We start from the raw sequence: 13,336 nt of genomic DNA on the forward strand, positions 1-13,336 counted from the left end.
TATCAAAATTTTTCCTTTTTTTCTTCTAGCTATACAAAAAGCCAGATGTCCCACTATATAAAAAAATCCGTTCAAGTGAGTAACTTGGGAGCTATTTTTTTCTGCCTTCATACCATCAATGTTCTTCTTAGCCTAGCACTTAAAAAATTATCCTCTATGTTCACAAATTACGCTTTGCTATCTTCTCTCAAGATGTCTATGTTGATGTCAAGCCCCTTTCTGGTTATGAGGCCACCACCTGTAACTGTAAGAAGCCAGAGGATGACACCGGGAAGGGCTGTGTGGACGACTGCCTCAACAGGTACTGTACTAAACTGACTTCTCTAAAAGCACGGGCTTTCGGATAGATGACACTTTTTTTGGAGGGAAAAGTTAAATAAACTCTTTGATTTCCTCTCCTGAAGTTGCACAAAGCTATATAAAACCTAATTGATGGGCTGTCTTAATCTTCTTGGGCTGTTATGGCAAAATACCATAGCCCTGGTGACTTAAACAGCAGAAATTTATTTCTCATCGTTCTGGAGGCTGGGAAGTCCAAGGTCAAGATGCAAGTATTTGATGTCTGGTGAGGACCCACGTCCTGGCTTATAGACAGCCACTTTCTCCCTGTGTGTTCACGTGGCCTTTCCTTAGTGCATGCTTATGGAGAAAGAGCTCTCTGTTCCTCTTCCTGTGGGGACACTAATTCCATCATGCAGTTCCTACCCTTATACTCTAATATAAGCCAGTTGACCTCCCAGAGACTCTACTTCCAAATAACCATTACATTGGGGGCTGGGGCTTCAACTGTTAATTTTAGGGAGACACAAGCATTCAGCCCATCAGATGGGCTGAATGGAGTAACAGAAAAAGAATGAGATTTAGGGTTTTAACATACCCAAGTTTAAATCCTCTTATTACTTAGGAGACCTGAAGAAAGTTATTTAACCCCTCTAATAAAAATGGTACCTTCTTTATGTGGGGCTGGGGGTGAGGATTTTATGAGACAGTGTTCATAAAGTATTCAGCATAGTTTAGAAACTTTCCAAGCTCTCCATAAATGGTAGCCATAATGAGGGAGTAAGGTAGGATGGTGGCAGTGAGAAGGAAGAAAGGCATGATGTATTCCGAAGGAAAACTGGGATGGTGAACCATTAGCATACACACATAGATGCACATGTGCTGACTGGGTCAGTGGTGCTGATGAGAGGTGGTTTTGCTGTTGTCAGAGAATGAAAGTATGGGGTCTGGCTAGTTTGGGGGTCAAAACTATGATTTCCATTTGGGGCCATTAAGTTCCAAATGACACGGAGATTTCAAAATGGAAATGTCTGATAGAGACCGAAGAATGGAGATCTGATTTGTTGGTTTTAGGAACATAAGCAAATTTACAGTAAAAAAGAACCAATGAACTTTACATCAGTGCTTCCTCTTCTAGATAGTTTTCCTGGCCAAAGACAACTGCTTCCGCAGTCTCTGGTCAACTGTCCTATGGGCTAAGGGAATCGATGTTTTAGTAGCTCCTCTGTCAACATGGCAGCTGGTAAATTCTGCCTTACACCACATCATTGTTAACTCACATCTTGTACATACACACACATGGTTTCAGGAGTCATAGCTGCTCGCCTCGTCTGTGTTGTGCACTGATTTTTCTTCACTCACAGATGCTTTTTATATGTATATACTTTTTTTTTCTTTTTTGGTCTTTTTTTTTCCTTTTTATATATATACACTTTTTTTTTTTTAAAGATTTTATTTATTTATTTGAGAGAGAGAATGAGAGAGAGAGCACATGAGAGGGAGGAGGGCCAGAGGGAGAAGCAGACTCCCTGCCGAACAGGGAGCCCGATGCGGGACTCGATCCTGGGACTCCAGGATCATGACCTGAGCCGAAGGCAGTCACTTAACCAACTGAGCCACCCAGGCGCCCCCTTTTTTTTTTTTTTTTTTTAAGATTTTATTTATTTATTTGAGAGAGAGAGAATGAGAGACAGAGAGCATGAGAGAAAGGAGGGTCAGAGGGAGAAGCAGACTCCCCGCCGAGCAGGGAGCCCGATGTGGGACTCGATCCCGGGACTCCAGGATCATGACCTGAGCCGAAGGCAGTCGCTTAACCAACTGAGCCACCCAGGCGCCCTATATATACACTTTTATGTATCAGTGTGGTCCACAACCTCACCATTTTTAGGAGTTCTGTTATCTTCCATAGGTTGATATGCCCTCGTTTGCCATCCTCCTGTGGTTCGTCATTCAAATTATTCCCCATGTTTTGCTATTAAAAATCACACCTGTAAAACTGTAGATTCCTTTTTTTTAACCCTTAAGGTGTACTCTCAGAAGAAGAATTATCTGAACAAACTATATGAACATTTATAATTCTTACTATATACTATCCAGTAGCTCTCATAAATTAATGAGTTAATTTGGAGTATCACCACCAGGATATGAATATACTCACTTCCCTATAGTTCCACCTCCTTTAGGCATTCGCATCTAACTTTATTTTTGGTGCTTTAATATTTCATTGGTTTAACGTTTGGGAATATCATATGTGTTTAGAATTGCTTAAATTTGCATTCCTCTGTATGCTGACATTACTGTTTTTTTATATGATATTGTATTGTCTATGAAATTGCCATAATATAGCTACCATCTCACATCTCATTGGTTAGTTCCTCTCTTTTTCACAGTAGTCTAATGAGATAGGTAATAGTTTTATATTTTATGAATGAAGGATCCTAGAGTTTGGATAGTAAGTTGCTCCGTATCATATACAACACTTAAGTGACAGAATTTGAACCCATGTGTGTTTGATTCAAAAGTCATGTCCTTTCCACTGTATACACTGCTTATTGTGTTAAGTCGTTAGTCTTTTAATCACATAGAACTGAAATCTGAATATTTACCTTTACATAATTACATTGGTTGTCTTGTATCATTTTTGTTACTATGGGTGTCACATTTGTCCTTACCATTGTGTTGTCTTTCTTAAAAAAAAAAAAAAAAACTCAGATACGGTGCTGCCAACTTTATGAGAATATGAACCCTACAGGGGCAGCTGGGTGGCTCAGTCAGTTAAATGTCTGTCTTCGGCTCAGGTCATGATCCCAGGGTCCTGGGATCAAGCCCCGCATCGGGCTCTCTGCTCAGTGGGGAGTCTGCTTCTCCCTCTCCCTCTGCCCCCCCCCCCGCCAAACAAACAAATAAATAAAATATGAACCCTACGTATTCATGCATCTAATGATGAGGTGATAAATGCATAAATATCTAAGAAAAATCAAAATACATTATTCAGTGGATGCTTCCATATATATTTAAAAGCAACCCACATAAAGATTTAGTTAAATGGAGCTACCTAAAATGTCTTTCCTGTCTTGAATGTATTCAAGGTTTTGTAAATATTTGTGGGGAAAACTCAAATATCTGTAAGATTCAATTTTATGTCTATATAAGGTTCACATAGCCCAAAGAAAACTGAATTCAGGACTGTTTTTAAAAATACGTAATGGGTTTTTATAAAATATTTTTAAAACATGGCCTCTTCTAAACAATTTCTAGGAATCATCAGTGTTGTTTATAAATTCTATAAGATCTTCCCTAGTTAATATTTATGTCTGTACACCGTCCATATCAAACCCCTTACAGCTCCAGAATTTTCCACATTCCCTAGAGCAGAGTCTCATAATTCATTTCAAGGTGCTTTTTAACCCTGTACCCATTTGTTCACAGCATGTACAGAGCCCACTCTCTCAGTTCTCACAACAACAAACATGTTGTATAACAAAGCCAAATACTTAGGGGAAGATAAAAGTATATTGCCAGGTAAGCCTTATAATGCCACCAGAAGGGATTACTCTTGAGTTCACGTGCCACAAACTGAACATCGGGTCCCTGGCTAACTCCCTGTTAGATCCTGTCTGTGCTCCTTTGTTGAGTACAGTTTACTTGCTCTTACCCCACAGTGAGATCCTTCACCTTTTGCTGCAGAAGAGCAGTAGGCCTTCAAATTCTTGGTCCCCAAGAGTAGAGAGGATCCTCTCCCCTGCCTCCAAGGCTTACTCCTTCCTGAGCTGGCATGATTTGTAGTGGGAATATTTCTCAAGTGAAAACCCGTCTCCACTCACGGGATGGTCTGACGTCCTTAACGAGTTAAGTCAGTCACACTAGTACACTTGCCAGTGACTATTAAACACTGAGTCTCACCATGTGAGGGAAGGAGCTTTCCAATCTAGGTCTATATTTAGAAGGAGGAAAATTCTCTAGTCTTACAATGAACGGCATTATGTGGCTAAAGATAATGGCAATTTATGCTGTAAGTCAACAACTTCACATCTTAGTTTGCAGCATCTACTTTCAGATTTTGATAAGTTTACGGTTTGTTTTCCAGACACAATGAATAGAACCATGTTTTACTTTTTACGTAAAGGACTTATCTTAATAATTGAAACGAATGGAATGTATTTCAGTGCCTTCAACTGTAGAAACCACAAATTTTCAACAATTGAGTGTTCTCCAGCAGAAATTTTTTAAAATTGATTTTAAAATCTCTTCCATCTCAAGGCATCTGGGTGGCTCAGTCGTTAAGCATCTGCCTTCCGCTCGGGTCATGATCCCAGGGTCCTGGGATCCAGTCCCACATCGGGCTCCTTGCTCAATGGGGAGCCTGCTTCTCCCTCTCCCACTCCCCCTGCTTGTGTTCCCTCTCTCGCTGTGTCTCTCTCTCTCTGTCAAATAAATAAAATCTTTTGAAAAAATAAAATAAAATCTCTTTCATCTCAGGGCACCTGGGTGGCTCAGTTGGTTAAGCGTCTGCCTTTGGCTCAGGTCATGATCCCAGGGTCCTGAGACTGAGCCCCACATCAGGCTCCCTGCTTAGCGGGAAGCCTGCTTCTCCCTCTCCCTCTGCCTGCCTGCCGCTCCCCTTGCTTGGGCTCTCTCTCTGTCACTCTCTCTCTCTCTGTGTGAAATAAATAAAATCTTTAAAAATAAATAAATAAAATCTCATCTCAGTACTCTGTTATATTTTAGTTCTTTTATCCACATAAAGCTTATTGTTTTGTGTGTTTTGAGGTATGATGAAAATTCAGGTGGGGTATTGTTAAGAGAGAGTTACAATTGAAACTATGAACATGAATGAGCCTTCTTTTTTTTTTTATTTGAATTCAATTAATTAACATGTAGTGTATTATTAGTTTCAGAGGTACAGTTCAGTGATTATCAATTGCATATAACACCCAGTGCTTATTACATCACATGCCCTCCTTAATACCCATCACCCAGTTACCCCATCCCCCCATCCTCTGTGAATGAGCCTTCTAAAGATAAGAGGAACAGGAATGTGCCATGAATGGTAGAGAGGGAAAAAAGGATTTCTGGTTTTCTTTAAAAAAAAAAAAAAAAAAATTCGTTATTGGAAAGGTGGGAAATCCATTATCCTAAAAGATCAAGAAGGAGAGCATTTTCATGAGGGGTGTTCAGTTGTGTTCATTCAACGAAAAATTCATTAAAAGAAAGAAAAAAGGTGGTGAATTTGACAGTAACGCAGTGTCTTTCTCACAAATTAAGCTGATTGTCTTGATTGAATAATCCCAGTGTGGATACTTTCTCTGCTTACTGCTCATTTATGTGATTTGACACTGTGTGTTCTGCCCTTTAGATAAGGATATTTATTTGAAGAATGGCTATGAAAGTACTTTATATTATAAAATGTTAAATGCTTTTTTTTTACAAGATTTAGAAGTTACGGATGTGTGTGTGTGTATATATATGTTATATAAAATATAATGTGATATTCTGATCTACCATTATATTCTTGATCCTCCCTTGTTTTAATCATGTTCAGTAGCCTTAGTGGGATTCTAAACCATACACCAAAACTAAATGGCTTCTCTGAAAGATCCAGAAATGTAAAAAAACAAAGCAGTTAGAAATCATGTGCATAACAGCTTTTCTCTACCATGTGGAGAGTATTTTGCTTGTTAATTCACTAGAGGTTATAAATTCAGCTAGTATAGAGACTAGAAGTGTTATTTCAATATGGAAATGTCATTTACACTAATGAAATGTAAAATTCTTATAAAATGACAGTGCAGGGGCACCTGGGGGTGCTCAGTCGGTTGAGCATCTGCCTTCAGCTCAGGTCATGATCCTGGAGTCCTGGAATCGAGTCCCACATCGGGCTCCCTGCTTAGCGGAGAGTGTGGTTCTCCCTCTCCCTCTGCTCCTCCCTACTGCTCATGCTCCCTGTCTCTCTCTCGCTCTCAAATAAAATCTTAAAAAAAGAAACTGTGCAAATGTACTGAACTGTATACTTAAAAATATTTACAGTGTAAAGTTTATGTGTGATTTTACTACAATTTCAAAAGAAAAAAAGTCTGTAAATGCCCATCAGCTACTTCAAAATAAGAATGCCATGTAATCTTCAAATTATTAATTCCTCTATGGGTTGTAGCTTTATTGTAGTTTTATTCTTAGCACAGAGCTAAACATGATTGTGTTTACCCAGGATGCTTAGTGGACAGTTAGCTTAATCTATTCAGCATTTATAACTTCACTTGGAAATTTTCAGTATTATTAAGTTTTGAAGTTGTATACTCTTTGCCCTTACGAACCCTGTTAACTAATCCAACCTTGTTAAAATAAAAACAATGTATTTTAAAACTTCCTATAAAACAAAAGTGGGTTCATGAAAGCATATATAATATTAATTGACATACAATTATCCCTTTTTTTTCTAGAATGATCTTTGCTGAGTGTTCCCCCAACACTTGCCCCTGTGGTGAGCAGTGCTGTAACCAGAGGATACAGAGGCATGAGTGGGTACAGTGTCTAGAACGATTTCGAGCTGAGGAAAAAGGTTGGGGAATCAGAACCAAAGAACCCCTGAAAGCTGGGCAGTTCATCATTGAATACCTAGGGGAGGTTGTCAGCGAACAAGAGTTCAGGTACAGTGATGAATGATGATACGCCAGTAAAATGGCAGAGGTACCAGATTAGAATGAAAAATGGGAGATTTCAAATTTACTTTCAACTTAATCATTAATTGACTTTCAATTCTTCCTCTCCTCTTTAGGAACAGGATGATTGAGCAGTATCATAATCACAGTGACCACTATTGCCTGAACCTGGATAGTGGGATGGTGATTGACAGTTACCGGATGGGGAATGAGGCCCGATTCATCAACCACAGCTGTGACCCAAACTGTGAAATGCAGAAATGGTAAGGAAGCAGGGGAAGGTGAAGTCACAAATCCAAGAGAGCAGAAGGCATTGAGGGTATTGAGATGAGTCTTTCCCGCAGTGTGAGTCAGCTTACACAAGCACCTCAGGCAATTCCCTGTTATACCAGATCCTCCAGGCATAGTCAGCTGCTGCTATTTCTTCGCTTCATCTTAACTATTCCCAGAAAAATATAACAGTATATATGATAGTATAATAATGGCAATACCTAATATTTATCAGCTGCTTACTTGCCAGGTACTGTGTTACATGGTTCTTCTCCTGTGAGGTCACTCAGCATATTTATTACATGCCCACTGGATTTGTCACAGTGAGAAACAAAAATAAGTAAAATAGATAAGAATCTAACTAAAAGCAAAGAACTACATCTAAAAAATTCAAAAAAGATAATAGAAGATTCTGGGAAGATGGTGGAGTAGGAAGCATCAGGAGTCTCTCTCCCCTTAGATAATTACACTAGCAGAATCTGTCTGATGCAACAATTTTGGAGTCTGTTGAACGCTTGCAACTACTAGGGGAAGGCTGAGATGGTAAATTGTGGTTCCTTTTAGTCAATTTAGTCAGTTTCAACTCAGAACAGTAGCAACTCCCTGTGCCCTACCCCCAGCCACATGGCAGGTAGCCATGCCAGCGTTCCAACAGCTTGCACACAGATTGCAGAAGCTGGGATGAGTGAGGAGGACCCTGTCCTCTAAAAATGGGGAATCTGGGCTCTCATTGCTGCTTCTGATCACAGAGGTGCAGACAAAGATGGGCAACCATTGTGGTGGTCCCTCCCACCATTGTTGTAAGCCCCTCTCCTGCCACCGGAAGTGACTTTCAGGAGATTTGAAGGGATAGGGCCCTATTTTCTTCCCCTTCATTTTTCACTTTTTTTTTTTTCCTTTTGGGGGCCAGAAATTAAAGATTAGGACATGTGAGCCCTGGGGAAGTGGAGAGAACCTTATTTCCAGACATACCACATTATTAGGTCCAAATTTGTGGTGTTACAAGGAAAAATCACAAGGAATACAAAGAAACAGGAAACTATGGCCCATTCAAAGAAAAAGTAATAATTCAAAAGAATCTGCCCCTTAAAAAGACTCAATGGCAAATAGGTTAGACAAAGACTTTATAAAACAAAAGTCCAAAGATGCTCAAAACACCAAGGGACAATGTGGAGAAATTCATGACAATGATGTGTGAGCAAAGTGGAAATATCAATGAAGAGATAGATAGCCTAAAAAGAAACCAAAAACAAATTCTGAAAAGTATAATTGAAATGAAAAATTCACAAGAGGGATTCAGAGGCAGACTTGAGCAGACTGAAGAAAGAATCCATGAACTCCAAGATATGACAATGGAAATTCTCAAGTCTGAGGAACAGAAAGAAAAACACTGAAGGAAAGAGAACAGACCCTAGGGGACCTCTGGGACACCATCCACCAGACCATCATATGCATTGTGGGTGTCCCAGAAGGAGCGAAGAGAAAGAGGCAAAGAGAGTATTTGAAGAAATAATGGTTGAAAACTTCCTAAATTTGATGGAAGACATGAATGTAAATAAGCACAAAGCTCACTGAACTCCACGTAAGATGAACTCAAAGAGACACACAGCAAGAAACATAATCAAACTTGCAAAAGATAAAGAGCAGATCCTGAAAGCAGCATTAGACAAGCAAATCACATACAAGGGATCCTCAATATTATCTGCAGTTTTCCTACCAGAATTTTGGAGGCCTGGGGTGCCTGGCTGGTTCAGTCAGTGGAGCCTGTGACTCTTGACTCAGGGTTATGGGTTTGAGCTCTATGTGGGACATAGAGATTACTTAAAAATAAAATCCTTAGGGGCGCCTATGTGGGTCAGTTAGTAAAGCATTCTGCCATTGTCTCGGGTCATGATCCCAGGGTCCTGCGATTGAGCCCTGCATAGGGGTCCCTGCTCAGTGGGGAGTCTGCTTGTCCCTCTGCCCCTCCCCCCATTTGTGCGCTCTCTCTCTCTCAAATATCTTTTAAAAATAAGAATAAAATAATATAAAATCTTTTCTAAAAAAGTAGATGACTTAAACTCTCCAAGTGACAGAATGGAATTCAACATCCATTTATGATAAAAACTTTAGACAAAGTGGGTATAAGGGGACATACCTCAACAAAATAAAGGCCATATACAAGAAGCCCACAGCTAAAAACATACTCAGTGGTAAAAGTTTGAAAGCTTTTACTCTTAAGATCAGGAAAAGGATGGGACACTCGGATGGCTCAGCTGGTTAAACGGCTGCCTTCAGCTCAGAGCATAATCTCAGGCCCTGAAATCAAGCCCCACATCAGGCTCTCTGCTCAGTGGGGAGTCTGCTTCAGATCAGGAAAAGGACATTCCCACCACTTTTATTCAACATAGTACTGGAAGTACTAGCCAGAGCAATTAAGCAAGAAAAAGAAAATACATCCAAATTGGAAAGGAAGAAGTAAAACTGTCTCTATTTGCAGATGACATGACATTATACATAGGAAACCATAAAGACTCTACAAAAAAATTGTCAGAACTGATAAAGTCAGTTAACTGGTTGCAGGATACAAAATCAAAATATCAAACTTAGTTGCATTTCCACACTCTAATAATGAACTGTCAGAGAAATTAAGAAAACAGTCCCATTCGCAAAGCAGCATAGAAAATAAAATACCTAAGAGTAAATTTATCCAAGGATGTGAAAGTCATGTACATTGAAAACACTAATAATTCGTTAATGAAAAAAATTGAATAAGGCTCAGTGGAATGGAAGAATTAATTATTGTTAAATAATATGCTCGTGGAATGGAAGAATTAATATTGGTAAAATGTCAATACTGCCCAAAGCAGTCTACAAATTCAGTGCAATAAAAGTCAAAACTTCAATGGCAAATTTCAGAGAAATTGAACAAAGAATCCTAAGATCCCAAACAGTGAAAGCAATTGAAAAAGAAGAATAAAGGTGGAGGCATCTCACTCCCTGATTTCAAACTATATTACAAAACTATAATAATCAAAACAGTGTAATATTGGCTTAAAAATGACATGAATGTATTAGAATCGAGAGCTCAGAAATAAACGCACGCTTGTATGATCAATTAATTTGTATCAAAGGAGACACGAATATGTAGTACGGAACATGCAGTCTATTCTATAAATTGTGTTGGGAAAACTGGACCCCTCCCTACACCGTATACAGAAATCAAGCCAAGATGCATTAAAGACTTGAAGGTAGCACCTGAAACCGTAAAATTCCTAGAAGAAACCGTAGGGGATAAGCTCCTTGACGTCGTTCTTGGTGAGGACTTTTTGGGGTTGACCCCAGAAGCAAAGGGCAACAAAAGCAGAGCTAAGCAAGTGGGACTACATCAAACTATAAAGTTTCTATACAGCAAAGGAAACCATCAATAAGATAAAAAGGCAACCTATAGCATGGGAGAAAATATTTGCAATACATATATCTGATAAATGGCTAATACATAAAATAAAGAACTGCAACTCAATAGCAGCAAAGCACATCACTACCAATTTTACAGAAATACTGAGGATTATAAGAGAATGCCACAGACAGTTGTACACCAAAAAATGGGATTACCTAGTTGAGATGGACAAATTTCTTGAAACACAAAACCTACCAAGACTAAATCATGAAGACATAGAAAAATCTGAACAGACTCATAACTAGTAAAGTAATTGAATCAATAATCAGAAATCTCAACAAAGAAAAGTCCAGTCTGAACCTGATGGTTTCACTCATGAATTCTTCCAAACCAGTGCCAATCCATCTCAAACTTTTCCAAAAAAATTAAAGAGAAGGAAACACTTCCTGACTCATTCTGTGAGGCCAGCATAGTCTTGATGACAAAGCCACACAAAGACTCGACAAGAAAACTACAAAGCAAACCAGTATTCTTTATGAACATTGATGCAAAGTCCTCAACATAATACTGGCAAACAGATTTTAGCAGCATATTAAAAGGATTATACACCCTGACCAAGTGGGATTTATTCTTGGAATGCAAGCATGGTTCAGCATCAGAGAATAGACCAATGTAATATGTCACATCATCAACATGAAAGGGGAAAAAAACGATCATCTCGATGCAGAAAAATCATTTTACAGAATAGAAGGAAACTACCTTAACCTAATACAGTAGTCCTTATCCACAGTTTCACTTTCCTTTGTGTCAGTTACCCGTGGTCAGCCTTGGTCTAGATGCAAATGGTCCTCCCTCACAATGCCTACGTCATTCACTTCACTTCATCTCACTAGGTAGGCATTTTGTCATCTCACATCATCACATGGAAAGGAAGAATGAGTATAGTAAGATATTGAGAGAGGGGAGAAAGAGAAAGACCACTTCAGGTAACTTTTATTACAGTAAATTGCTATAATTGTATTTTATTATTCTTAATCTCTTACTGTACCTAATTTGTAAGTTAATCATAGCTATACATGTTTAGGAAAAAACATAGTATATATAGGGTTTGGTTCTGTCCACATTTTCAGATATCCACTGGGGGTCTTGGAACATATACCGCACAGATAAGAGGGGACTGCTCTAAGAGTCCTATATGAAAACCCACAGCAGGGCACCTGGGTGGCTCAGGTGGTTAAGCATCTGCCTTTGGCTCAGGTGTGATCTCCAGGTCCTGGGATCGAGTCCATGTCAGGCTCCCAGCTCAGCAGGGAGCCTGCTTCTCTCTCTCCCTCTGCTCCTCCCCACTGCTCATGCTGTCTGTCTGTCTCTCTCTCTCAAATGAATAAAATTTTTTAAAAGTCTTAAAAAACCCACAGCAGACAATTCCCAGTAAAGATGGAAAGCTTTTCCTGTAAAGTCAGGAACTATATAAGGATGCCTACTTTTGCACTTCCATTAAACATAGTAGAGGTTCTCATGAGAACAATTAGACAAGAAAGAGAGAAAAGGCATTCAAATTGGAAAGGAAGAAGTAAATTTAACTTTGTGTATGATGTGATCTTATATGTAGAAAATAACTAAAGACTCCACAAAGAAGCTATTAGATCTCAGAAATAAATTCAGCAAAATCACAGGGTACAAAGTCAACACACAAAAATCAATTGCATTTCAATACACAGTGAACAATCCAAAAAGGAAATTACAAAAACAATTTCATTTACAATAGCACTAAAAAGAATAAAATACTTCGGAATTAACTTAACCAATGAGATGAAAGAATTGTACCATGAAAACGACAAAACATTGCTGAGAGAAAAATAAAAAGGGACACCCGTGTGGCTCAGTAAAGTGTCTGCCTTTGGCTCTGGCCATGATCCCAGGGTCCTGGGATCGAGCCCTGCATCGGGCTCCTTGCTCAGCCTCTCCCTCTGCCTGCCTCTCCCCCTGCTTGTGCTCTCTCTCTCTCTCTGACAAATAAATAAAATCTTTAAAAAAAGAAAAAGAAGGGGTGCCTGGGTGGCTCAGTTGTTAAGCGTCTGCCTTCAGCTCAGGTCATGATCCCAGGGTCCTGGGATCAAGCCCTGCATCAGGTTCCCTGCTCAGCGGAAAGCCTGCTTCTCCCTCTCCCACTCCCCCTGCTTGTGTTCCCTCTCTTGCTGTCTCTCTGTCAAATAAGTAAAATCTTCTTTAAAAAATAAATAAATGAAAAAGAAAAAATTAAAGACATAAATTAATGAAAACACATTCCATGTTCATGTATCATAAAGACTTTATATTGTTAAAATATGAACATCACCCACAGCAATCTACAGATTCAGTACAACCGCAGCAAAATCCCAAAAACTTTTTTTGCAGAAATAGAAAAAACCAACCTAAAATTCATATGGAATCCTAAGGGTCCGTGAATAACCAAAACACTTCTTAGAACAAAACTCGTCACACTTCTTGATTTCAGAACTTAACTGCAAAGTTACAGTAATCAAAGTAGTGTTTTATTGGCATAAGGACAGAATGATAGACCCATGAAAGAGAATAGAGAGCTCAGAAGTAATCCCTCACATACGTGGTCAAATGACTTTTGACAAGTGTGCCAAGATCATTCAATGGAGAAAGAAGAGTCTTTTCAATAAATTGTGCTGGGAAAACTGGACATCCACATGCAAAAAAAATGAAGCTGGACCCTTACCTAGCACCATATGCAAAAATTAAC

The 13,336-nt window shown here is 39.1% G+C and overlaps 1 protein-coding gene across 6 annotated transcripts in view; it reads left to right on the plus strand.

Moving 5' to 3' along the window:
* Positions 1–13,336, plus strand: part of ASH1L (ASH1 like histone lysine methyltransferase) — a 191,864-nt gene that overhangs the window by 150,975 nt on the left and 27,553 nt on the right. For all 6 annotated transcript variants that reach the window (XM_081825479.1, XM_081825481.1, XM_081825482.1 and 3 more), the window contains 4 exons: positions 30–75; positions 193–301; positions 6,717–6,923; positions 7,052–7,198. In XM_081825479.1, coding sequence (XP_081681605.1) covers positions 30–75; positions 193–301; positions 6,717–6,923; positions 7,052–7,198 — 509 coding nt within the window. The remainder of the gene's footprint in view (positions 1–29; positions 76–192; positions 302–6,716; positions 6,924–7,051; positions 7,199–13,336) is intronic.

This window comes from Leptonychotes weddellii, chromosome 6, assembly GCF_054177405.1.
Source record: "Leptonychotes weddellii isolate Sample4059 chromosome 6, ASM5417740v2, whole genome shotgun sequence".
Classification (NCBI taxonomy): Eukaryota; Metazoa; Chordata; class Mammalia; order Carnivora; family Phocidae; genus Leptonychotes; species Leptonychotes weddellii.